The 26,874-nt window shown below is 37.7% G+C and overlaps 1 protein-coding gene across 3 annotated transcripts in view; it reads left to right on the top strand.

The window, feature by feature from the left end:
* Positions 1-26,874, top strand: part of Parn (poly(A)-specific ribonuclease) — a 157,104-nt gene that overhangs the window by 33,122 nt on the left and 97,108 nt on the right. For all 3 annotated transcript variants that reach the window (XM_003477767.5, XM_063226571.1, XM_063226572.1), the window contains 6 exons: positions 661-703; positions 1,507-1,582; positions 3,496-3,606; positions 4,204-4,273; positions 24,794-24,849; positions 26,222-26,308. In XM_003477767.5, the coding sequence (XP_003477815.1) occupies positions 661-703; positions 1,507-1,582; positions 3,496-3,606; positions 4,204-4,273; positions 24,794-24,849; positions 26,222-26,308 (443 nt within the window). The remainder of the gene's footprint in view (positions 1-660; positions 704-1,506; positions 1,583-3,495; positions 3,607-4,203; positions 4,274-24,793; positions 24,850-26,221; positions 26,309-26,874) is intronic.

Below are 26,874 nucleotides of genomic sequence, written 5' to 3'. Positions count from 1 at the left end.
AGGGTCTGTGTTTTAGAACCCATTTAAAGGGGAACAGGTTGGTAGTTAAACAGTTTATTTTCCAGGTAAGCTGTTTCTGTCATATTAGCCACAGTGTTCACATTCGTGTGAAAAGAAGTAACAGAAATACCACTTTCATATCAGTCTTTGTCTCTCACTGTTCAGTATTTTCAATCTCTGAAGTAGAATAATGAGAAATATCAACAGAATGAAACTACCAAATGTGGATTTTGAGCTGCCATGAAAATTTATATCATATAAATATGGGAAGCAGCAGTGGATGGTAGTGGTTTGGGAAGTTAGACCTTCAGTGGTATATGAACCATGTGAAAACATATGAGGGCATTTAACTGACTTAGACTGCACTATTTCAGGGTAAAAGCAAATCTAGAACTGGTTCCTCAGTGTCTCTTGGAACGTAGACTGTCTTGCATTGCTTGAAGAAGTCCCTATGGTGGGACTCTTGGCTAATGTAGCAGTGATGCTATGACTTGGAAAATGTGTTTGGTTTCTCTATTTAAGTGTTTTATGCATTAAGTATATCCTAAGACTTCATGTATTAAGTATATGTTAGGTGTATACTTCATGTATTTGAAAGAGTACATTTTGAACATCCATACACATTTTATTTACCTAATTGAAAATTCTTCTGTCTTTTAGACTTTTGGACACTAAATTGATGGCCAGCACACAGCCATTTAAGGTATTATTTAAACTTTAACTATTTCTGATAAGCTATACTTTGAGGTTTTTTTTTTTTTTTTTTTTTTTGGTCTTTTTCCTTTTTATCGGTACTGGGGATCGAACTCACGACTGCCTGCTTGCAAGGCAGGTGCTTATGCCGCTGAGCTAAATCTCCAGCCCTGAGATTTTTTTTAATTACTTCTAATCGAAATTAGCTTTGGAATTGTAGTCTATTTAAATGTCATTTAAGATACATTCAAGAAAAGAAAAAAGCAATAAAGGAAGAAAAAGAGGAAAAAAATCAGAAAAAATGAATATATTCAACCAGAAATAAATATATTCAAATGTGAACAATGATTGTCTTTGGGTGGTGCCATTAAGGGTTTTTTATCCTTTATTTTTTGAATGTAAGTTTTTAATATCTTCCTTTCTTCATTTTCTTTTCCTTATTTTATATATTTTGAATGTATTTTCTAGCCAAGAAAATTCAAGCCATAGTATATAATCATTGCACTTAGGGCAGGGCCTTAAATAACTGAGTAAGGTGAATGCCCCCAACAGTACAGCTTTCTGGCAGAAGTCTTTACGTTTTTAATGTGTCTGTAAAAGCTTTCTTCCGTTTGGCTATGCAGTACTTTCTGTAGAGTGAAAATTTAGCTTGCTGCTTCTCTTTTCCTTTGAGTAGAGCGAATTCTGTTTCTATAAAGAACACCAGGGGGCAGTACGGGATGCTTTTTATGTGACTGTCTCACTGGTGGATTTCTTTAATATATGTAGCACTGAGAAGATTAAAGTGTCATAATTCTGTTTCCTGGTTTTCAGGATATCATTAACAACACATCCCTTGCAGAACTGGAAAAACGGTTAAAAGAGACACCTTTCAGCCCTCCTAAAGTTGGTAAGAATAAAACCCTCAAACTCTGATAATTATTGATGTATACTGTAGAAAAAAGGTGAAATGGCTCTAAAACTATATTGCACATTTGTAGACTTTAATTAACTTGCTTGTGTCCATATTGAATTACTGTTTTCTGAATGAAATGGCCCTCTAGTTCAACATCTTTTTTATACTAATAGAGTTTGGTAGGTGTTCATTGAGAAACCTAGCAATTAAAACTTGAAGACTTTTATATCCCAAAACATGATATGTTTTTTTATATGGCACATTGTTTAAGCAGACAAAGAATTGGTAGATAGTTGTCACGAGGAGAATGAAAATACATTTTCTGTCTCAGCAAAGCCCAAGATCTGGGTCTATGTACTGATGAGATTAAAGAAGAGTCTCTACTTCTGCTTCCTTCTAGACTGGTTTAAGGAGTATTGGGGAAAATTGGAAGTCAGGAATATTTATGAGATACAGGTGTTCTGGCACATCTGGTCACTATGTAGGTATTTGGTGAGCCTGGTGCTAAGTCATTGATTCTGATAGCTTTATTGTATTGCTGATTCTGTAGTTAGCATTCCATTATCTGTAACCTGAAAACTTCTAAAGATGTTAATAGGCCTAATAATTCAAAATGGATAATGGAAGATATTGAAGCAGCCAAGATTACAGTTGTGTTTTTCTCTTTAGTGAGTAATGGCCCAGTAAGAAATTAAGAAAAAGGTGGTGGGAGGAAGAATCTGTTATAATATAATGGAAAGGATTGAAGGAATGTGTTTAGCTGGGGGTAGTGTGAAAGATATTTCTTAGGTGCTGCTATGTTAAAAGGGTTCTTAAAAAGCTTCAAGTCTGACTTAATACTTAAGCAGAAGTGAAAGAATTCTTAGTTAAAAAGCATTGTATTGACATAAAAAGTTATATATTAATTTGTATTCTGCTTCAAATTCTGGGTTGTAGCTTTCTTGACATTCATTTCCAGAGTCATTCTAGGACATAGTTATTTATGAATGATAGTTTTATTCTGTTGTTTCCATACAATGTTCTGGTATCTGTTGGAGAAAACAAATTGATCTCTTCAGACTTTTTTTTCTTTTTCATTCTTCTCAGACTATCTTTTCAGCATCTGCGTATATTGTGTAATAGAAGATTCATGTTATAAGATGATCTTTAGTATGAAATGGCTCATGATCTAAAGGCAGCACTACAGAAAATTTTGATCCATTTTTGGAGTACATTGTGCTGTCAGCTTTATATCTCTTAGCTAATAAGCATAGTAGAGTTGTTGCTGACTTTGAGCTGCCAGTATTGAACTGGAATTGTCATTTTGGGGAGGATTACCTGAAATATTGATAGATAACAACTAGGTAGGAGTTTTACTTACATTGTACCATTTGATCCTTACAAAATCCATCATCTCCATTTTACAAAACTGGAGTCTCAGAGGTGATGTGACTTGCCCAACGTCATGTAGCAAGTAAGAGGCAGAGCAGAGATTCAGACCAGGGAAGTGTAGCTCCAGAGTGCTGCTATTAATGTTTGTTGTATCCTGATGGTATCATTGTGTGCAGGGAAGAATTTCATTTTTATGACCTTACAGGGCAACCAGGAGAAGAGTAATTGTCACAGAGAGAGTTTCACATGGTAATGTTTGTAAGTAGCAATGCAGGTTGAAGAGACCTTTGGCTGAGTCTTTGGTCACTTAACTGAAGAATTTTTCTAGTCTAGACAAAAGTCTTCATTTTTCAGGAGTCTGTTATCTCATCATAAAATGTTGGATGGAGAGAATTCAGAAGTAATTTTTTTCCTGCTTATTTAAGATACTTGTGTCATATATTCTAATGCAATTTACATTTGGTAAGGCATTGTGTTTACTAATCTTCATGTTTGTGATATACTAGGGAAAACTTTTTTTCCTTTTTTCTTTTTAGAAAGTGCAGAAGGTTTTCCAAGTTATGACACAGCTTCCGAACAGCTCCATGAGGCAGGCTATGATGCTTATATCACAGGACTGTGCTTCATCTCCATGGCAAATTACCTAGGTACTCACTGTATGTGTTTCTGTCAGGTACACAGTGAGAGGGAGTGGATCTCACCTCTCTCTTTGCCTTAGTTCAAGCTGCTATGGCACATTACCAAAGACTGGGCTACTCAAACAGTAGACCTTTGTTTCTCATAATTTTGGAAGCTGGGAAGCCCAAGGCCAAAGTGCCATCAGATATGGTGTTTGGTATAAGCCTATATCTGGGCTTGTAAACAGTTGTCTTTTCATTGTGCCCTCACATGGTAGAGAACAGACAGGGAAGGCACTACCTTGTCTCTTGTAATCCCCTTAGTTACCTCCCAGGGGTTTCACTTTCACCCCGTTGGGGATTAAGATTCTATATATAAATTTTGAAGGCATACTCATTTAGGCTGTAGCACTACCATTTCCCTAGAATACCAGCTTAGCAATGGGAGAGTCTAAGGAAGGAGTTGGAGGAGATGGGAGGGTAAAAAGAAGAGGAACCACTAAGACTTATTTTGTGAGGTACCTTGTCTAATTAGACTGTTGTTTTAAATTTTTTTCTTTTTTGTCTGAACTTGTCAGACTTTGTCCACCTGACTGTGTATAATATCTTGCCTCTTTTCTTTGTTAGGTTCTTTTCTCAGTCCTCCAAAAATTCATGTGTCCGCCAGATCAGAAATCATTGAACCTTTTTTTAACAAGTAAGTAATCAGAAGGTCCCAATCCCCTATTTGTTTGACCATGGATGAACATAATGTCTTGGGATGACTAGGAGGTACATTTTTAGATTAAGTATTTCTCATTTCTAGTAACTCAGATGGTTTTTGAGAATAGAAATTGACTTTTTTGGAAATAGTTTTTTATGTACATTGGCTAAAAGAGAAAAAATTGCTAAAGGTAATGTGTTTTTTCTAAGAAAAAAAGACTGGTGGTTTTGGCATTTGAGTTTTTCTACAAAGGAGATATATACACAGGTACACCTATCTCCTACCTTTACATGTGCAATTATTATTTAATGTTTGCATTATGATCTAGTTATATAATATTTCTAAGAAGATGTTAGAGAAATGACATTTAGAATAATCTGTGAAGTTTTGATTGTCACTGCATCCTGAATCTTCATCTGAAAGGATCCAGTTGAAGTAAAAAGACTCGCATGTGTATCTTTATTGCTGGAAGGACAAAGTCAGTGTGATATAGGGAAAAGGCTTAAGTTAAGAACATTACTTAAAAATCTCAGACTTGTTATTTCAAAGAGTAGTTTGTGTTTGGTTGGCAGAGTTGAGACTAAAGTCATGGATATGCTCCTTAAGTCGGCCACTTTGGCTTTTGCCTATCCCTAAACCTTCGTCTTTGTCTCAGCTCTCTTACATGACTGTGTTAGATTCTGTATGAGCCAGAGAGAACAGGGCAGCCCACATCACTCACTGCCATTGGCAGAAGGAATTATTTTAGCGTTGGCTGTTACGTCATTCCCTTCCTCTATGCAGCACTTTCAGTCTTATGACTACCAAATTAGAATACAGATTCCTTAGCAGGTCTTCTAATGCTAGTGCTGCAGTGCAGTACCTGCCTAGGTGGCAAGCTGCTGAGGTAGCTATTCAATCCAAATACCTAGATTGCTACAGGCTCTGGGTTTGAGTTAGTGAATTTTATCACACTATAACTCACCATTTTTAAAAATCTTTGTTGTCTCCTATGGAGGTTCAGAGTTAAATGTGTTCAGCTTTCAAAATCTCTTTCACAGCAGACTATTTGATAGTGTATATATTGGAACTGAAGTTGAATTTTTCTGCATAGGAAATTGTGCTAATCACTGAGTCTTTGCTGTCTATCTACTTTCTTAAGGGAGAAAAAGAATTTTCTTAGCTCTTAACTCATTTTGTGGACTGTGTTTATCTCTGTAAATCTTTGGAAATGTGGCTTATGCCATAAACCATAGAAGACACAGGTGACAATAAATGTGGCTTAAGTCATGGCTGTTAGGTTTGTATGGACATGATGTTAAATTCATTATTCTACAGTACGTTTCAAGTGGACGTTATTTACTCATTTAGAACCATTTGAAGCAACAATCCTGCTTCTTCATTAAATTCATTTTTATAAAATCAGATGATGGATACAAACTGGGTTAAATACAGACCTAGTCTTATTAGTCAGGTATGTGACCATCATACAGGGCAATCAAAGGAAATTTAGATTAGAAAACTTGAGCTAGGCATGGTGGTACACATCTGTAATCCCAGCACACTCTGTAGGCTGAGGCAGGAGGATCACTACAAATTCAAAGCTAACCTGCAATACCTATCGAGACCCTGTCTCCAAAAAAAAAAAAAAAAAGTGAACACCAGCTCTCTGGGTCCATTCCAGCCTAGAGTAGATCCACAGTGCACAGTTCCAGGGTCAGGCCAGCCTCTCCTCATCCCTGACCATGGCTGGCAAGGAAGAAGGTAGCCTAAAGAGAAGGCTTGAACCACAGCAGAGCCGGAAGGAATCCCAACATTTAATGGTGTCTTAGAAGCAGATGGTCGAGAGAGAACTGGTAAGATCTGCTGAGACTGAGCTAAGCCTCTGGTTGGGACCCAATAAGCAGATACAAAATTGTCGCAACTCTGTGACGTCTACAAGGTACAGCCTAACTTGCGGATTGACTGACACAGAAGCTAGAGGCTAGCCTGCACTGTCCCTGCATCCCTGCATATACCTCAGATAACAGCAAATTGGGGAGGGCATCAAAAACTCCAGTCAGCACGCTTTGGAAAGACCCTAAGCAATATGGAGACCAGAAACATGACAAGAGATAGAAATAAAAAAAAAAAATCTCCAGCTGCCGAACCTGGGAAAATAAGCCCAGGAGAAGTAAATACAGAAGAGAACCAGTGCAGTAACCATCCAATACTAGACACAGCATCAGCGGATATAAAGAAATACCTTCATGACCTCACAGACGAATTTAAAACTGTACTTCTGATCCAAGTGAGGCAAGATATAAAAAGATTAAAGAAATGATAAACTCCTCCCAAGAGAACACAGATGGAAGAACGGAGGAAATCAGAAAAGAGAAACCTCTGATGAAGAATTTAAACATAACCTAGAATACATGAAACAGATCTAAAGAGATTACCAAGAAACTAAAAACTCCATTGAAAACTGGCAAAATGCCTTGACAGGAATTTAAGTTAGCCTTTTGAAATTTGAAGAGAGATTTATGATATATGATCCTGAAAGAAAAGACCTCTTAAAAATAAGGAGGTACCAGAAAGAAACAATTCAAAGGCTAGAAGACGACAAAAGGATACATAATTTAAGAATAAAGCACCTGAGTGAGGAAGCAGGAGTAACCAAAAATGAACTACAAAGAATATTCACAGATTATAGTAAAGGAAAACTTCCCAAGCATAGGAAAAAGAAATGATATCCAGATAAATGAGGCATACAGAACTCCAGCCACCTACAACCAAAACAGATCTACACTCAGACATACAATAATCAAGATTGCAGAAATCCACCAAAAGTACAGAATATTAAAAGCAGGCAGGGAAAAGAAGCAGATTACCTACAATGGGAAAATTATCAAAATAACAACAGACTTATCAACACAAACTCTCAAATCGAGACCTGGGGGGAATATTCCAAACCCTGAAAGAAAATAATTTGCAACCAAGACTGATGTACCCAGAAAAACTCTCTTTCAAAATTAATGGAGAAATAAGATGTTTCTAAGACAAGGAGGAACTGTGGGAATTCATGGCCACCAACCCAACCCTACAAAGAATGCTAAAGGACATTCCAGAGAGAGAGGAAGCGATACCAGTATTCCAGCAACAGTGGCAGAGAGGCCTCAATGAATGAGGCACACAGTGGAATGAGGGAGTAAGGTGGACAATTATAGGAGTAAAGTGGAGTAGCAGACATGAGGCAATCTTTAATATAGATAGCCTTGATACTCTAAAATAAAAAAAAAAAACAGGCAGAGTAGACTAGGAGGCAGGCTCCATCGAGATGCTCTGAATGGGAAACAACCTGAAGGAGGGTTAATAAACTGAAAAGTCAAAGATGAGAAAGCAAAGCTGTATGTGACAGGAAACTGGAGAGAAATAGGGACAACTCGTCCAGCAGCCGCAGATAGATTGGAAAGCTGTGACACTTTTGGGCAGTATAGAACTACACAGCTGGAAGGAAGGAAAACTTTATGACTAGTAAGTCAAGGAGTACAGCTCAAGATCAAGCTCAGGGGTAGAAAGGTTCAGCAACACTCAGATAGACAATGGGCTGGCCCCCTAATCTAAAAACTAAAGGGCCTAGTGAGACCAAAAACATACAAAGCATCCTGAGAAAGGGAAAGGTGAAAAATAGCCTAAAAAAGGAAGGCAGAGGTCATTGTTAATTGTGTATCAGGATTTAAAAGTCACAGTCTTTTTTTTTTTTTTTTTTTTGTCTTTTTCCTTTTTATCAGTACCGGGGATCAAACTCATGACTGCCTGCTTTCAAGGCAGGTGCTTATGCCACTGAGCTAAACCCCCAGCCCCAAAAGTCACAGTCTTATCACTCTGTTTAGTTTGATTTTATTTTGTCCTGGTCTGTCACCCATATCAGATTTGAGAGCATAGACATCTAACCCAAAACTAGCAGGATATACCATGGTAACTATTCTTAATTTCCTATTAACTTAAACTGAAACCCTTGTCTTACTATCCCTTGTCTTACATTGTCTTACTATAAGTGATCTTATTTGAATCTGGTTTATTAGACCGCAGTTTTGCCTTGGCTGATTTTATTCAAATTCAGTGTGCTTGATAGTACCAAGTCTAAAAGTAGAGACAACTACTCTGAAGATAACAAGATATAAAAGATATCCATACGGTTTTGATTATTAATCACTCTGAAGTCCTACAATGTTTTCAAAGTTGCATTTTTATAAAAATAGCTATATAATACTATGCTTAACTGTATTAAGCCTGATGATGTGGACAAGTCTATTGAAAATAAGAGAAAGCCTAGTAACTACGGTAGATCACCTAATATTGTGGTCTTGTGTGTCTTTTTCATTGCATGTTTTTCTAGGAATGTGTTTTGTTGTCTTGTTATGATATGTTTTTCCTTATAATACAGAGAGGATAGATACACATGTAGAAATTCACACATGGGAAGAATTTTTTAAACAGATTATATAATGCAAGATGTAATGAACAGATACTCTGAAGAAGAGACACTAAGAAACCCAGTGCTAATTCTGTAACATTATAATATAAAATCTAGCAATACTATTATTCACTGTTCAGAGTGATACTAGTCTAGTTTCTTAAGTTCAATTTCAGCATACATAAAGATAAGGACAGCTACTATGAAGAGAATGAGAGACATTATGGTAGTCATTATTACCTTCCCCAATGTCAGATATTGAAGACTTAAAAAGCCTTCATCATCCTGTAATGATTTGATTAGTTCTATAATATGCAGTATGTATTCAATGTGTATGAAGATGGGGACAACTATTTGGAAGAAAACTAAAGACAAATAAGATAGACAGTGAAGATCTCCAGTGGACTTGCTTTGAAATCTGAATTTCTTTAAATTGTTTCTTTATGAACTGTTTTGTTCCATTTCGATATGTTTAATCTTACCTTCTTTAAGATAAAAAACAAGTGTGTAGGACTGATAACCATATTACTAAGTTTTTGTTGGATCATTGTGCAGAACTGTTGACAGTGTCACTATTTGAATGTTACTTTACATGCTTTAATTTTGTAACCTGAACAAGTATTTCTAAGACAACAATATGTAACTTATCAACTAATGATTTTTTATTGTTTATTTCTCTGTAATTCTGTATTTCTACCATTTTTTTCTTTCTCTTTAAATAATAATAAAAAAAGGCAACTTAAATAAGACCTTCAAGATTTTTAGATTGCTGTAATATTGCTAATACTATGTAACACTGTTACACAAAAGAACTGGACAATAAATACATATAGCTCCATTTTAAGTTGAGGTATATATCCATTGAGGTTTTTTTTGTTTGTTTGTTTTTTGGTTTTTTTGGCTGAACTGTCGATATATACCAAAACTAGATAAATGGAAGATAGACTCCTCCTATGATTTTTATATCAAAAATTCCTAACTTGATTTTTTTGGTCTTTTTTTTCCTCATCTGTAAAGGAAGAATATTTTCTTCATCTTTGAGGAGGAAAAATTCCAGCAAGATTTGAAATGATATGCAAAGATTGAGTGTAATACAAGGTGTTTTCTATGTCATAGTTGTCTAAGAGAATGTCCTGCAAAGACCTGGCATGGTGCCATTGTGTCTTTTTCTTGGCTTGGGTACCTCACATGTGCTTCATTGCTTTGATGGAATCAGGATGGAAGTTAGAATAATGAGCCAAGGTAATCAGGATCAGAGCACTGCTAATGCTAGGTCATGTGGAATGTCCTCTTCATGTATGTTGGAGGCTTTCTGATCAGAAAGTGATTTAATTTCTTTTATAACCCTGCTCAGTTTTAATCAATACATGGAATACCAGTCTTAGTAAAGATCTTTTTGTCAAATACTTTTAGGTTGGAAAGAGCTGAAATACTGTTTGCTTTTAGTTTTTATGGTATCACAGAAAACACAAGGTCTGACTTTTGTCTTATGTCTTATTAACAGGCATCTGTCTCTAAGACACCTTGAACTCTCTTGTAGGTAACCTTTTGTTCAGTTTTTTTGGGGGAGTCTGTTTTCCATTGAACTCAGTTTTTTGAAAGAGAAAGGAAATGAGCAGGTCTTTTACTTTGGCTCTTCTCTGTGAGCCAGAGAGTTCAAAAGGAAAAGCTACCTGCCTACTGTTTCCTGCGCAGGGTTACTATGTGTCCTTGGATGCGGATGTTCTGACTCCGGACAGGATCCCCCATGGAATCTTAGTCTTTCTAGGGCAGTACTGTTTTATGTTCTCTAAGCTGCTGATGAGGAGATGAGCCACAGCAAGTAGTGATGTGCTTTAGAGAACAAATTGTTTCTTTCTCTGTAAAATGGAGATAAAACTCTTTACTTTCCATGGAGGTCATAAGGATTATATGAGATGTGATAAAATAGTTTCTAGGACTATTTTAGATGCCCATTGTATATTATTTTTCTGTCTATAAATATATGAGGAAGATGGGGAAATGTTAATCAAAAACTGTAAAATTTCAGGAGTAAGTTCAAGCGATCCACTGTACAGCAATGTGACTATAATTGATAATATGTATTATAGATCTGGGAGTGTAGCTCAGTGGTATAGTGCTTTTTTCTAGAATGTATGAGCCCCTAGGTTTGATCCTCAGCACTACAAAAAAAAACCACTATATATTGTAAGCCTAAAAATAAATAAATTTATAAAAATGAGAAAACATAACAAGGTCTAACATGTTAGGGTGTTAATAAAAGTAGATGCAGACTGAGCGTGGTGCACACACCTGTTTATCCCAGCTACTCAGCAGGCTGAAGCAGGAGGTTCACAAGTGTTTTTTGTTTTTGTGTTCTTGAGACATGGCCTCACTATGCTATTCAGACTGGCCTTGGATTCACTTGATAGCCCAGGGTGGACTCGAATTTGCAACGATACTCCTGCTTCAGCCTCCCTAGGGTTGGGATTACAGGAGTGCAACATCACACCTGGCTGGATCACAGTTTGAGATTAGTCAGATCAAGTTAGTGAGACACTGCCCTCCCCACTTTCAAAATAAAATTTACAGAAGGCCTGAGGTATAGCACTGTGGTAGACCCCTTGTTCAGCAGGCAAAAGGCTCTGAATTTGATCCATGTGCAAAATAGATATAGTAGGACAATGTGTTTTATGTTTTTAGTTTAATGATAAAGGAAAGTTTGTTACATAAAATTGGAGTACAGTGGCAGTAAATGTAAAGTGTCTAGTGTTTGCTTATGAAAAATTAGATGAAGTTTTGTCAAATTAGTACAATGGAGAGGAAAGGTTGATTTGGAACTTTCAAAAATTCCTTTTATTCATGTGCTTGTAATGCAACAATTTATGAGAAGTTGTTTAGTAAAGAGTGATAAGAAAGAAAAGAATTATTATGGTACCTGAAATAAAGCACACCACTGATTTTTCCTTTTCCTCTTTGGATGGCAGTAACTGTGCTGGCAACAAATTGGAGTTTTTTTTATAACATGTGTGTTAGGTCTGGGAGAAGGGGGCGGCGGAGAGAGAAGTCCGTGGGAGGAATGGAGCGGAGTAGACGGCCGTGAAAGTAGTGGTCAGCGGTGGCTTTATTCCGGGAATGCGGGGAGGGGGCCCCCGCCGCCGGCGCCGGCCCGGGGCGCAGCATCTCTGCACCAAGCCCGGGGCCGGGCTGTGGTCTCTCCGAGAACACGGGGAGTGGAGACTGGCGCGCTGGCTGGCGCTGGCCGCTGGAATCTGGGTCTCTCTCTTTCTGGCGAACTCTCTCTGGCGAACTCCCCCGGAAACGTGGCGTGGGGGAATCTAAATAGCCTAAGCTTAGGGCAGTGCCCCAAAGGCCATTAGAGATGCACAGGTATCTCATTGGTGCACAGGTCCTTAAGGATGGGGATATAGGATTACAATCAAGTGCATAGGGGGCAGGGGGGGGAGGAGTTTAGCTGCAGCCTTTTCTGGTTACAGTGTTTCATCTGGGCCGGCAACTCTTTCAATGTGCTTGACATTTAACATTAGAGAGATTTTTAAGCTGGAGGATTACAGGAAAACAAATACTACAGATCAGAACTGCTGTTCTTTCCCAACACTCACTGGTAATAGATGGAGCAACTCTTACTTGCCATTCCCTGGGGCGGTGGCCATTTGTGCCCAGCAGCACAGTATGCAAGATCAAGGTTCCCAGATGGTCGTTAATAGCCCTTTGTGTCTGGAAATATAGACTGGTTTGTCTTTCTGGAGGGCGTTGGTCCTCTGGAAGGAAGCATTTGCTTAACTGACCATCATGCCCATCCTTCCCACTCGGAGGGCCAGGTGAGTGTTGCAGTCTTTCCATCTCTCGCTCTGGGGGGCTTCCAGCTTCCTTGAACAAGGCTGAGTTACACTGCAGCGCGTACTGTGGGTTTACACACAGCTCGGTGTGTCACACCACTCCACACGATTGCTTTCCGTTTGGATTTAATTTTTAAAAAGCCATTTGGCTGATTCCTGCCAAATGTACAGTCACACACTGTAAGATAGCATGTATAGTTATAGTAAATGCAATGCCAGTTGTACTCCTTGTTATGTGTGTGATTTGGGGCAAGTTATGTATCCTTTCTGTGCTTCAGCTTTGTCGTCTATAATGAGTCAGTGTAAGTCAGATGGATATGTTTGACCCATTTTGGGGTACAGTTAGCTTGTCACTGCTGTCATTGCTATGGTGAAGTTGATACTTTGAGATAGCTTCTCTAGACAGATGTGGGCAAACAGAGGGCTGTTTGTGTTCTTTTTTTAAGCCCATTATGGGAATTAAACTCAGAGCCTTCACACTGAGTTGTATCCCCAGTTCACTTTATTTATTTTATTTGTTTAATTTTGAAACAGTCTTGCTAAATCACTGACTTGCCCATGTTACCCTTCTGTCTCAGCCTCCCACAGTACTGGGATTACAAACATGTACCACAACACCCAGCTGGGTTTTTTTGTTTGTTTGTTTCTTTTTGTTTGGAGACAGATGCAGGTTATGTAATGCAGGTTGACCTTGAACTGATTTATGAAGCTTAGGTTGGCCTCAAACTCAGTGATCCTCCTGCCTCAGCCTCCCAAGTGCTGGGATTACACGCATGGGCCACCACACCTGGCAACCCAGCTATTTTATATTCTGAAAAGATATTGTATGTCACACCTTTTGTACTGTCTATACCCTTTAAATAGGACTTTGGGTTAAGTTTTAAGTTTCAGACAGAAAGAGGATGACAGAAACCTATTTTGTCACACCAAATAGAAACTTGTAATCATCTGGTGGTAATTTTCCTACCTTACTCTCTACCCCACCACCACAAGTCTACTCTCCATCTCTGGAATTTATCCTTTTGTGAGCTTTTTTGAGAAATTCATTGCTTCAGGGAGATTGCAATCTATTAAAACTATTGGTATTTTGGAAGTACTGGGCATGTCTTTTTTGTGACTGTGCTGCCACCTTATAGTGGTGTCTCTGGTGTGTAAACGTAGAGCTGCACAGATTGTACTGTGTGACCAGCTCCACAGAGATGGGCTTCTGAAGGAGGTGGCAGGGTGGGTCAGCTGGGCTTAGTCACATCACTTGTGCAGGATATTTGTTCTTTCTGAAGCTCAGTTTCCATATCTATGAAATGGAAATAATAGCCTTCTGCCCCAGGGTAACTGCATCAGTAGTGCTGTTTGAGTTGGCTTGTGGTAGGCATGTAGAGAGCCAGGTGTCACTATGACTTGCACCACTGTGAAGTTCAGTAAAGTAATGGTGAGTTTCATGTATGATGGGCAGTGTGAGAAACAAACAGGGTAGTGAGTGCATAGTGAGGTATGCTTGCGGGCAATCCCTCTATGTAGACAGGGGCAAAGTACACAATACCAATAAGATCTTTTTTTTCTTTTTTAAAGAACATAGTGGTAGGGGTTGGGGATTTAGCTCAGCGGCATAAGCGCCTGCCTTGCAAGTAGGCAGTCGTGAGCTCGATCCCTGGTACCGATAAAAATGAAAAAGACAAAAAAAAAAAAAAAGAACATAGTGGTTTAGAAGTGCCTTTAAGAGAAACATTTCATAACTACCTTTGTATCTTACGTGTGTGTGTGTGTGTGACATTGAACTCTGGGCCTTAAATATGCTAAGCACAGTTGTTGCCATTGAGCTCTACCCTCAGTCCCTAAATTTATCTTAAATTAAAAGATCTTGCCGCAAAGTTGGGTTGTGAATGAAAAGAAATACCTGTCCTGTGAACTGATCACACTTACGTATATTGAGCCTCGTGATGCTGGCAAGGCTGAATAAGTTGGGAGGCAGCAGACTGAAGCAGGAGACACATCCTCCATCTGTCTGCCTGTGCTGCCATTCACATACCCTCCTCTTGAAGCCCCTGGTAATGCAAGAAACCCAGGTCAAAGTAGGCAGAATAGAGGCAGATTAATACCAGTGGCAATCCTGGGATCCTTCTTCACATTTTCTGGCTTTCCCAAGAATTTATAATTGTTATTCTTCAATTTTATAATGATGGTGCTTCAATAAAAGACTAATATACATATTAAAGTATGTCCTCTGCCCTCTAGCTTTTACCAAAAGTGGATCTGAAGCCTGAGATACAGAGCATGGCTCATTGTTAACTGATTGGACATGGACTGGGTGCTGCTGTGGCTATTATGCTTTAATCATAAAGAGCCTAGGAAATAAGCCCTTCAGTAAAAATGGACTCCATTTTCAGCCTCTCTGGATTGTGCAAATGTTGGAGTCAGGTGCCACAGAGAAGTAAAATCCCAGCACTGCCAATGCTTAGAACAGTTTCCCAGGTTCCAGAAGATATGAGCTAGTTTTTCTTTAGTTCACAAAGTCTATTTTTCCCTAATACACAAGATACATTTCATTCTCAGATATCTGAGAGTATATCAGGTATGTGACTCATTTTGCCTCAGAGTAATAATGTTCATGTCATTTTTGGTTCTCCAAATTATTTGGGTAAAAAAGATCTTTGAAGAATTAGTTTGGAACCAGGCATGGTGGCACCTGCCTATAATCAGCATTACTCAGGAAGCTAAGGTACAAAGATTGTGAATTACAGACCAGCCTGGGCAACAAAACTAGAACCTGACTCAAAATAAAGATGGGCTGGGGAATTAGCTCAGCGGCATAAGCACCTGCCTTGCAAGTGTGCGGTCGTGAGTTCAATCCCCAGTACCAATACAAAAAAAAAAAGATTGAAAAAAAGTAAGAAAAGGGGTGGAGGGGCAGGGGTGGGTGGGGTGAGGCCCAGTGGTACTGTTTGCCTACCATGTGCAAGGCTCTGTGTTCATTTTCTAGCACTGCAGAAAAACAACCTCATAGAAGAAAGCATGGTTTTTTGGTTTGATTGCCCTGAAAGTTATTTAGTATACTGGTTTACATAAAGGAAAAACACAAGTGAGTCTTGGGCACACTGAGTTGTTCTTGGTCCTTAAGACTGGTTTTTTAGGACTGGACACTAGTGCGTGTTTTCATGACTTCTTCATGAGAGAGAGTGCTTGTTTCCAGTTGATCTCACATTATCTGATTTCAGCTCGGCAACCTTGATTGCTGTAAGGTTTATCAGTTAAGTCCTTTTGTGGCTTTATCAAAAGATAGCTTTTTTGTTGCATTTAGTTTTTAACAAATTTAATTTTAATAAATTTAACAGCAGTCTGGCTGGACTTGAAGGATGAGAAATAAGAAAAATCTGGAGCCTGAAATACGGCAGTTCATGAATTTGCACATCTTCTTTGCTCAGGGTCCTTGCTAGTCTTTTATGTTCCAGTGTAATGTGCTGTGGAAGGAGCACAAAGACTACTTTTCAAAGACAGTTTAAAAGATACCTCAAAATTCTCCCTTTGATAAGCCCTCCTGCAGGTGCTACATTGTCTCCCTTTGAGCCCAGTGTTTCTACACTTACATTTTTCCTGGCTAGTTTTGGAGGCCACCTTTGAGACAACTGTAGACATGCTAGTAGTAAAGTCAGCATTCTTAGATTTCCTAGCCTTGCTTTAGTCCTGACCAAGAGTAAATGGGCAATAGTTACTTCTAAGATTGTTTAGCATTAATCCTCAAGGTTAGCAATGACCTTAGTACTCTAAGAAATTTAGACCAGCTACCAAATAACTTCCCCACTGAACATCTTCTGCCGTGCAGAACATGTGGCCTGCATTGATTGTATTTTCTGGCAGCAGCCTCATAGGTGGGTGGACATATCCTCATATGAAAGCTGGGACATTTTCACACGGCTCCACCAGTGGCCAAGTCAGAGACAATCCAGTCTGTCCTCAATTGAGAGGACCTTTTTCTTCCACAGCCCAGTCTCTAAGAGAGGCAGTACGATGGATTGTGTGTTTTCTTACCAGAACAGTGTTAATGTCTTCAGAAGTTTTTTTTCTTTTTCTTAGTGCTTAGAACAAACAGCAATTCTAAAGATACTGACTCTGACCATTGAATAGTATGCTTCCTCTGACGTTTTGCAGTCTTTCAGTTCACAGGCCCTGCACTTGTTTCTATAATGCTTTAGTTTAACATTTTTGGGTGATGTAATTTGATATGGTTCATTTGATGGAGAGTACTGGTCTCCTCTCCCTTTTTTACCCTTGTTTATAGAGTTAAATCTTTTTAAGGAAGGATGCAAGTTGGCTTTAAGACAAATGTTGGGTTATACTCTATTTGTGAAAACAGCAAGGGGCTGGATTGAAAATTGTACCCTTCCTTTTGAGTGAAACTAAAAATAACTGATACCACAGAAACTCCCTTTGGTCCTTGGTTACCCTTGTTTTACACAGGAGCTTTATTGAGCAAACTAAGCTTATTTTGTGAGAGCTGTCTGTATACTTCCTACTCTGATGATAAAATTAGTTTTTTATAGCACATACATATGCATAATGATGAGCTCTTGCATATAGGGTTCTTACCGGATGTTTTACTGCTGTGCCCTGAATGAAATTCCAAGACCTTTTGCAAGTTTAGTAGAGCTGGTAGTTGTTACAGGTTTCAGTTTTCCAGTGAAAGGCTTGGGACTTGGGGTGACTACAGAATAATTTACTGTTGAAATTTGTTGGGATTGGATTGCATTCACTGCTCCTGTGTCCCAGTCTTCAGTGAAGTATGAGCATGCAGTTGTATTTGGAGCCCCTGCCTTTTTTAGAAGAAGTAAGTATGGTCTTGATGGAAGCAGATGAATGAGTACAGATTTCAATTTAAGAAGTAAAATAACTGGGCCTTTAGGAGTTAGAAGAAAGAGTTTGCGGGGGCTTGAGATCGGAAGGACCAGGATAAATGTTTTGGCTTTTTCCCCCTCCAATATTGGGGAATCACATACTAGGAAAATGTACTTTTGTTGAACCACACCCACCCCCAAGCCCTTTTGTTAAATTTTATTTAAAGATAGGGTCTTACCAAGTTGTGCAGGCACACCTTGAACTCATGATCTTCCTTTCTCAACCTCCCAAGTAGTTGGGATCACAGGCATGTGCCACCACATCCAACCTGTTCCTTATTAAGACAAGTTGCAGCATTAGAAGTTTTTCTAGTTCATGTAGACCTATGTGTACATATACAAATCTGACATCGCATAAAGTAAGCATCTGTATTCAGAGACTCTGAATGTCTCTCAGCCTTGAACTATGCTGATTCATTGGCTTTTTTGATGGTAATCTGTTGTGTGAGGCAGGCGTGACTGCGAAGTGATGTTCAGCCAGCAGCTTGCTTTGTCCTGTAGACATGGCTGAGTTCTTTTGATCTGTGGCTCTTCCTTGTCTGTTCTTATTGCCTTGAAAATTCATTCGGGGTTCTTTCTCAGACAGCAACCTTATTTTTTAAATCTGGGCTCTGTGCCATGACATAAAGCTTTAATTGAATCAGCCCTTGAAGCATTACTCCCCAAGAAGAGTTTCCAGGATTTTCACTTGTGTCCTGAGCTTTGGCTTCACTTTTCCACTCTGGGAGTTTGGGTGGTGATTTGGGATAGGCACTCTCATCTGTATGCCCTTCTGATAGACTGAGGCTCACTGTCAGAGGCTTTAGAAACAGCTCAGGGTAGAAGTCCTTTGGAGAGGGATTCCCAGCAGAGTCAGAGCAAGACTGTCTATGTAGAGCTGGTTGGAGCTTTGGGTGTGAGTCCTGTCTGCCTCCCTGGTGGCTAAAGATAGGCCACTGAACTTGAGAAATTCTACCTCCTCATTTTTCATAGAATGGGACCCCCTGCTTTTCTACCCATCTTCCACACACAGGACCACATGAGGCTTGACAAGCAAAGCTAAATATCATTATTTTAGTTAGGAAGTTGATACTTTAAAAGATTCTTTTTATGTTAAAACACAAAAATCTGCTCAGAATTCCTTAGCTAAAAAAGAAAAAATGCTGTCATTTTAGTGAATTTCCTTCTAGTCTGAATCTGAGATCAGTGTTCCTCATTTACTGATTGAGATACTGGTTATGTTTGTAATTTAAAATATACATAATAAGGAATTTTCAGAAAACATCCAAACTAGTGGCCAGTACGATGCAGGTGACCTTCACTGCTCTGCCAGCTGGATCCGCCGTGGTTTTCCCTGGCCTTGCCTTGCTGTGGGCCTTGCATCAGTGTGCTCTTCCATTGCAGGCATTTTCTCCATGCTAGACAGGCGTCTCCTGAAGTCGAGCACTTCAAACAAGCCTTACACTTGCTTATGCTGGTGCTGTTTTTTGTTTTTTTTTTTTTTAGGTTTTTTCCTTTAGTATATGTTTGTGACACATAATAATTACATTCATCTTGGGGAATGGATGTTTACACAATCTTCTGAATCATTCTTACTTCCCTTCCCCCCACCTCCCTCCATCCACAGATCCATTTCCCATCTCTACAAGTCTACTTCCCTCTAACTAGTTTTCAGAGTGACCACTAGGACACGCTTCCTATCTAATTTCTCCCTCTGCCTTCCATTGCTATATGAGAAAGTCTGTTGCTTCAAGAGCAAAATTAAATATTTACTTTCATCTCTATGTAAAATCATTGATTTCATACATACATTTACTTGGCAATGTAGAATTTTAAACCACTGTAATACTCTTCAGTTCACAGAGGTTTGAGTCTCTATGCAGCATATTCCTGGGTTACTGGGCTTCTTGCATGAACTTTTTAATGTCACATTTACCTTTCTGTATTTTGAGGCGTAGCTTCTCCCTCTACTTTTCTACTTCTACTATATCTTCTCCTCCACCTCCATTCCTTCCTCTTTCTTCTCCTCCTCCTCCCTTCCTGCTCCTCTTCCTCTTTGGTGTTGTACTGATGGCTAAAGCATAATTTGTGGCCAGTACACAGAAATACGTATGACTTTTACTAATGAGTTGCCAAGAAAGCGACTGCTTAAAAACAAGCAGGATAGCTGTCAATAGTAATTTTCTCCAAATTATCCTCTTACAAAGAACTTAGTTGCTGGGGCTGAGGATTTAGCTCAGCGGCATAAGCACCTGCCTGGCAATCGCAAGGTTGTAAGTTTGAGCTCCAGCACCAAAAAAAAAAAAAAAAAAAAAACCAAAACAAAAAACCCTAGTTGCTTGCCATAATTCAGCTTCCTAGTTTCAGGCAGTGGTAGAAGCCCCATGTTACCACTTCATGGATTTGGAGATAGTCCTCGATACTAGTTTTAATATTCTTATTTTTCTAAATCAAAATCATTTAGTATAACCAAATCATTAAGACTGTTTTTTAAAGCTAAATATGGTGGTGTGTGTCTGTAATCCCACTCTAGGGAGGCTGAGGCAAGAAGGTCACTGTGGGTACAAGGCTAGACTAGGCTCCAGAGTAGGTTCAAGGCCAGCCTGAACTGCATAGCATGACCCTGTCTTTAAAAAAAAAAAGACTATTGAAAAAAATTTTCTATTGAGAGGTCAGTACAGGTCATTGTCCAACAGACTAGAGAATCATTTTTGGTGGTAATTACCAACAGTGTTAAACACATTGCTTTTCTGTTAACTTGGGGGTTGATAGTTCAGAGTCTGGGTCAGGAGCTGTTGGATGAGACCTGGAAATGTATATATCCAACAAGCCCCAGGTGAGGCTGTTGCTACTTTGAGGAGCCACCTTTTGATGAGTTCAAGGTTCTGTGCTCTCAAGAAGCTGTATTTCTCAAAGGATATTCCTCAGCAACTATAGAGCATTCTTATATTCTCTGGGACACAGTGTTATACTACCTTGATTGCAAAAGAATTTTGAGGGTCATTTTGAGTGCCATTCAGTATTTAACAGAGATGAGATGGCTCTTTGGAGGTAAAGGGATTCTGTGTCCCATTGAAAGGCCGAGCTAACTTACCCACTGTGTGAGAAAAAGACCCTGGAATATGCTGGGCTTTACCTTTAAATCTTTGCAGACTTGTTTCAAAACCATGAAGCACTACATTCCCAGTAGTGTAATCTTCAGCATGGAAGAAAAGAAAAGATTCCTCAAAGGATGACCTTTATTTTATAGCATTTACTATGTGAACTTGAATTTGCAATTTCTTAGGGTAGAATTTTGGTGTAACTTTAGCCACTGTACTTATTGGGAATTTTTTTTTAATTTTTATTTTAAAGAGGATAAAACAAAACATAGCAAAACAGAGCAAAGCAGATCAGAAGAAAACAATGTAAGTGACACAAATTTCAAAGCAAGACAACAGGAAATCTATAGTGGCTACCATAATGTCTGTTGTTTTCTTCTAAATAGTTGTCTATGCTTGTCTTTACTATGTATGAATTCATACAAAGCAAAATAGTATAAAACTGATCAGAACAGAGTAATGAAGGCATTACAGGCCTTCAGAACCAGACAATAGGAAAATCAACAGTGGCTACTGTAATGTGTCTTTTTTTCTCTTCAAAATAGCTGTTCATTTTTCATGTATGTTCAAATTAAAAAATATAACACAGATTAAAACCACTGTGAATAAAGAATAAAAGCATTACTGGATTTCACAGCATGATGATACAGAATCAGCATTGGATACCATAATGTCTCTTTTGCTTCAAAGTAGTTGTTCATTTCATCATGCATAATATAATTGATTAACTGTTAGGAGTTCTATGCATGTATAAACCTCCTCATGTATACCTATCCTTTCTGTATTAGAGGGAAAAACAAAACAAAACACTAGAAAAACAACAAACAAAAAAGACAATAAATAATACTAGCAAAGAGCCCAAAACAATGATGATATAGGCCTTCAAAATAAGGTGGTAGGAGCATAACTAAGGTTATTATTTTACATAGTGATCTTCAAGAGTTCCTCAGATCACCAGACATAAACATGCAAAATTGTTCCAATCCTATGAATGTTAACTGTTTTGTTCCAGGAACTTATAGAATTTTTTGCACAGTCATCTTAGCTATCTTAAATGTGTTTATAGAAATTTAGATATTTTTTCTTTTCCCTTCTTTTTTCTTTTTCCTCCTTTTCCCTGAGATACTTTTTCCCCTTTGAGCAGATTTTTATCCTTTCTCAGTATTTATTAAGGACATTGTATGTTATGTACTCTTACCATTTCTTATGCTAGGGAGACAGTACAATATTTACACATGTGAGTTTGATTTATTTCACTTATGAAGATGGTCTCAAGTTGCATCCATTTACTTATAAATATTTCAATGTGATCATTCTTTATAGCTGAGTAGTACTCCATTGTATAAAAATACCAAATCTTTTTTATCCATTCCTCAGTTGATGGACATTTAGGTTGTTTCCAAGATCTGGCTATTACAAATTGTGCTGCTATAAACATAGGTGCACATATATCACTGTTATAATGTTTTCAGTTCTTCTGGGAATATGCCCAGAAGTGGAATAACTGAGTCAAATTGGACTTCCAATCCCAGCTTTTTGAGGAACCTCCAGGCTAACCTCCACAGTGGTTACACCAGTCTACACTCCCACCAACAGTGTAGAAGAGTGTCCCCCCCTCATCTCCCGCCTCTCCAGCATTATCCTGGCCATTCTTTCTGGAATGAGGTGGAATCTCAGTGTGGTTTTAATTTGCATTTCTCTAATGACTAATGATGCTGAACATTTTTTTCATGTATTTATTTGCCATTTGTATTTCTTTATCTGAGGACTGTGTATTCATCCCAGATGCCCATTTTTGGATTGGGTCTTTGAATTTCAGGGGTCTGATTTTTTTTTTTAATTCTTTATGTTTTAGATAGAAGTCCTTTGTCTAAGGGACAGTTGACTAAGATTTTTTCAAAATTCATGGGTTTCCTTTTTACTCTGTTGGAGATTTCTTTTGACATGCAAGAACTTTTTAATAAGATGAGATCCCATTAACTGGGAATTTTAATTTTTGTATGTGTTAAGATTAATGTCAGTTATTTACTAATTAGGTGGGAAAACAAAATTTCACCAGAAAGTTTTCAGGAATGTAGCAAGACTCATGCATAATCTTGATTGAGTGCCTTTACCATATATAGTACAGCCATCTCAAATCTGCATGAAAATTGAAATAACATTTTATGTACATGTTAGCTCACATGTCTTTAATGATACCTGCAAGTGAAAGGCCTTTTGGAAGGGATTGTTCTTCAGTTCTACTCACACTGAAGCAGCACTCTTTCCTGTATGCATCAGCCTTCCTGTAGGTCTAATATGTCTCCTCATAGGTTAAGATGAAAACTATGAAGTTAGCTGATCCATATAAGAAGCATTTCATTGAATCATTTCAGGGAGTCATTACAGGCCCTTTGACAGCCAGTTTGGCTGACTGTTGAATGCAATGAAAGTTTTAATTTTCCTTAAAAAGGGCAGGAATGTTAGCAGAGTGATGACTCTCAAACAGCATGGTAGAAAGTAGATGAGAGGCTGCTGGGAAAGTTTATTTAGTTCAGTTTTGCGGACACTCAGCTACAGTTTTAGAGTTGTTTTCACAATTTCATGACTCTTTCCAGAGCCATAGGCTGCCAAGTCATACACAGAGCTGGTTTCCGTGTTCTTCCATGGCGTAGGCATATACTCCTAATACTTGGGAGACTGAGACAGGAGAATCACTGTGAGTTTGAGGCCAGCCAGGTTACAAAGTGAGTTCAAACCAGCCTGAGCTGCATAGCGAAACCCTGTCTCAGAAAGACAAAACAAACAAAAGATAATATTTAAAATTCAGAACCTGTATTACAAGACAAATAGCCTATATTTTGCATGACAAAAAACACTTTTCAAAAAAAATGTTTTAAAATTTTATTTTAGAGAGAATAAAACCAAGCAAAATAAAACAGAATAAAGCTTACCTAACCTCAGAATATTTCACCAGATTGTGGTTGACAGCAATAATGACAGCTGCCCTTATCCTTTGGAGCTTCCTGTGCTTTATATGTCTTACTATTTTTTGACATTGCAAATAATATTAATAAAATGAGGATAAAATAGCTTACAAATGCCAAATAGTATACTTTAGCTCAAATTAATGAACTAAAAATAAAATTGGTTTCCTACCCATGGATTTGGTTTGTTAAATTGTAGGCCATACAAGTTCTCCAACCACAGACTACCATGACTTTGGTTTTTCGGGGCAAAACAGAACAGTGCTGTTCATGTGATGGTTCTATTTGTAAACTAGATCATGCTCTGCTTGGCTTGTGAATGCCTGGTAATAATGTGCTTTAATTGCAGGTCAATGAAGTCAAACTAATTGCTTGTTGGGCATTTGGATTGCCTTTTTAATTTGCTGTGTAATGTAGTCTACTAGAAACACACAATATATTATTATCCAAGTAAAACTCATTAAAATCATCTTATACAGAACAGGATGTCTAATACCCTGTTCATAGTCTTGCAAATAGAGCAAAATATAATGACATTACAGAAAGTTGTAATTAACAAGTACTTTTTTAAAGTGCCTTGGTAAAATGAATACTATGGTTTATATTTATTTGTGTGATAATTTTCTTTACCAAGAACTGCTTTCCTTTGTGCCTTTAATGTGAATTCAATGAGGGTAATGATGTGGACTTTTGAGAAAGTCACTTGTTTTAGACTGTGCAGTTCACCCAAAGAAATTAGCATTCAGTCAGCAATTTTGCATTTCATCTAAAAAAGAAATGGGTAGAATTGTAGCTCAGTGGTAGAACCACTGTCTGCCGTGAGAAGGCCTAGTTTTGGTCCCCAGCACTGCAAAAAACAAAAAAACAAAAAAAAAAAAAAAAAAAAAGGAAAGAAAAAGAAACTGATGCTGTTATTCCACAAATACCATTCATTAGAGTTACCCCTTTATGATTTGTAGGAAAGCTTATTCATAAGTTGGTAAGATGGTTAATATGTGTTTTCTTAGAGTTTCCTTGGACTAACAAACAAGGCAACTCTGCACAGAATTTCCTTTCAACTTTTTAATTAATAATTTCATTCATCGAGCAACTACTGAGTGTCAAGAACATCAAGGATATATACCAGTTCATTCTTTTTTTACTTATCATATTTAGCCTGGGGAAAATCTCTGAAAATGAATTTTAAGAGCTTTTAAACATTATTTTAGAATTAAATAATATAATGAAGCAGCTTCTACTAAAAAGTTTTAATAGGTATCTGTATTTTTTTATTTTATTCATTACTTGTTTTTTTCATTCTCTTCATAGATTATTTCTTATGAGGGTCATGGATATCCCATATCTAAATTTGGAAGGACCAGACTGTAAGTAAATTTTTCTTTTCTCCTTGCATCTGCACATTTAAGTGTGAAAGAGATAACAGAAGATATTGAAGGAGGAACTTTTTTTCCTAAAACTGAGCAGTGATTTTGTGGTTGATGCATTTTGCTTAAGTTAATGGGACTCTTCAGCCTTCCATTACTCATCTCTTTACTTAAATTTTCCAGTTAATGTATGTGTTGAATTTTTTAAAAAATACATCATTTTATTATTTGATTTTCCTTCATTCTTATTTCATTATTTCCTATAAATATTTATAACAGATTTTAAGATATTCCATATATATCACTTACTTGTTAAAAATTTGTATTTTCAGTTTCTTGAATATATATGTATATTTAATTTTGTGAGTTGTTTTCCATAAAAACCTTGAAAGGTTGTGAGTGTAACTCAGTTGTAAAGTGCATGGTCCCTGGGTTTAATTTCCAGCACCAAAAGAAAAGAAAAGAAACCCTACAAAATCTCAAAAGTTTGGTTGCTGTTTCTTTTTTCTATTTCATTACTCTTTCTAGTATGTTTATTTGCCTTAAAACTTGTGTCACTGCATGTAAAAATGGGTGAACTGAATTTGGAGATAGTAATTGTTGCGACCATAGTTTGAGGACATATTGTTGTGTTACCCTGCTTATTAGTGTGTCATCCTCACAATAATTCTGTAATGTAAATATCGACATTTCCAGTTCACAGCCACGAATGGGCAGAGTGGTTAGATCTGCTTAGAATTGCGTAGTTAAGTGATGCATCTGTAATTAAAGCACAAGACTTCCTAAAGACTGCCTCTACTAAAAAAAAAAAAAAAAGTCCATTTATTTGGATACTGTATTCTTTAAATATATAGACTGCTAGCTGTATTATTTTTTTTTTAACTTTTTTTTTTTTTTTTTTTTTTTTTTGTCTTTTTCCTTTTTATCGGTACCAGGGATCGAACTCACGACTGCCTACTTGCAAGGCAGGCACTTATGCCGCTAAGCTAAATCCCCAGCCCTAGCTGTATTATTTAAATATGTAGACTGCTAGCTTTAAAAAGAAAAAGTCAAATGTTTAGCGAAGCTTCTTGAACAGAGTAGCCTTTTGTTTCCTCTTTAAAAAAATCTACAGAAGAACTTCATGAAAAGAAAATGTTTCCCTGTAACAATTGTTAGGGATCAAAATTGTAATAGGTCACATACAGTAAAAAGCCTGAGGTTAGGTTGTGGTGACAGAATCCACCAGTCCTAAGAATACGTTTAGTTCTTTGGTACTCACAGGCATTCTGATAATTCCCCAAACTAGTGTGGGCTAATTTCATCAAGACATCTCTGGTTTACCTGCTCGCTTTTCAGCTGTCAATTTTTCATCACATATTTGTCTCCTTAGTACAACCTAAACGTGATCATGTTCTCCATGTAACATTCCCCAAAGAGTGGAAAAGCAGCGACCTTTACCAGCTGTTCAGCGCCTTTGGTAAGTAAAGGCTAAGTATAGATGTACATTTTAGGGTTTTGCTGTTCCTTTGGTGTATATAGTTGATCAGAGGTAGTTTGTTTCAGGGCAGGTGTAAAAGAATGTAAGCATGCAAGGTTTTAATTTCACTCATGAAATTTTTATGTGCTAATTTGTTCTGAGGAGCTTTTACTGACATTTCCCAAAATAATCCTGTTAATCCATAGATAGCAAGATAACATTAATGTGACTGTCTTTACTGCTGACCAGGGAAAATAAGGCTGGTCAGATAGACTGAGAGCCAGTCATTCTTTTGAGAGAATGCCTGTTTTGGGAGGACAGCAGACTCTGCTTGAGGTTAAATAATTGAAACAACAAATACAGGTGTCTGAGCAGAACAAGAAGTGAAATACTTAAGACAGAGCCATTCTCTTTCCTTTTTCATATGTGATTACATTAGTTTGGGCAGGCTTCTGGTTAGGGTTTGTAAAGACCTTGCTGATTGTAAGACTGCAGCAGTCTCTTTGTTCTAAGAAATGAAATATTTAAGCTGTTTTTTCTCTTTGGAAATTCTTGGATGAAGCAGA

This window comes from Cavia porcellus, unplaced genomic scaffold, assembly GCF_034190915.1.
Source record: "Cavia porcellus strain 051 isolate PalLab524CR breed Dunkin Hartley unplaced genomic scaffold, mCavPor4.1 scaffold_16, whole genome shotgun sequence".
NCBI lineage: Eukaryota > Metazoa > Chordata > Mammalia > Rodentia > Caviidae > Cavia > Cavia porcellus.
This window is presented reverse-complemented; position numbering and strand designations above follow the sequence as displayed.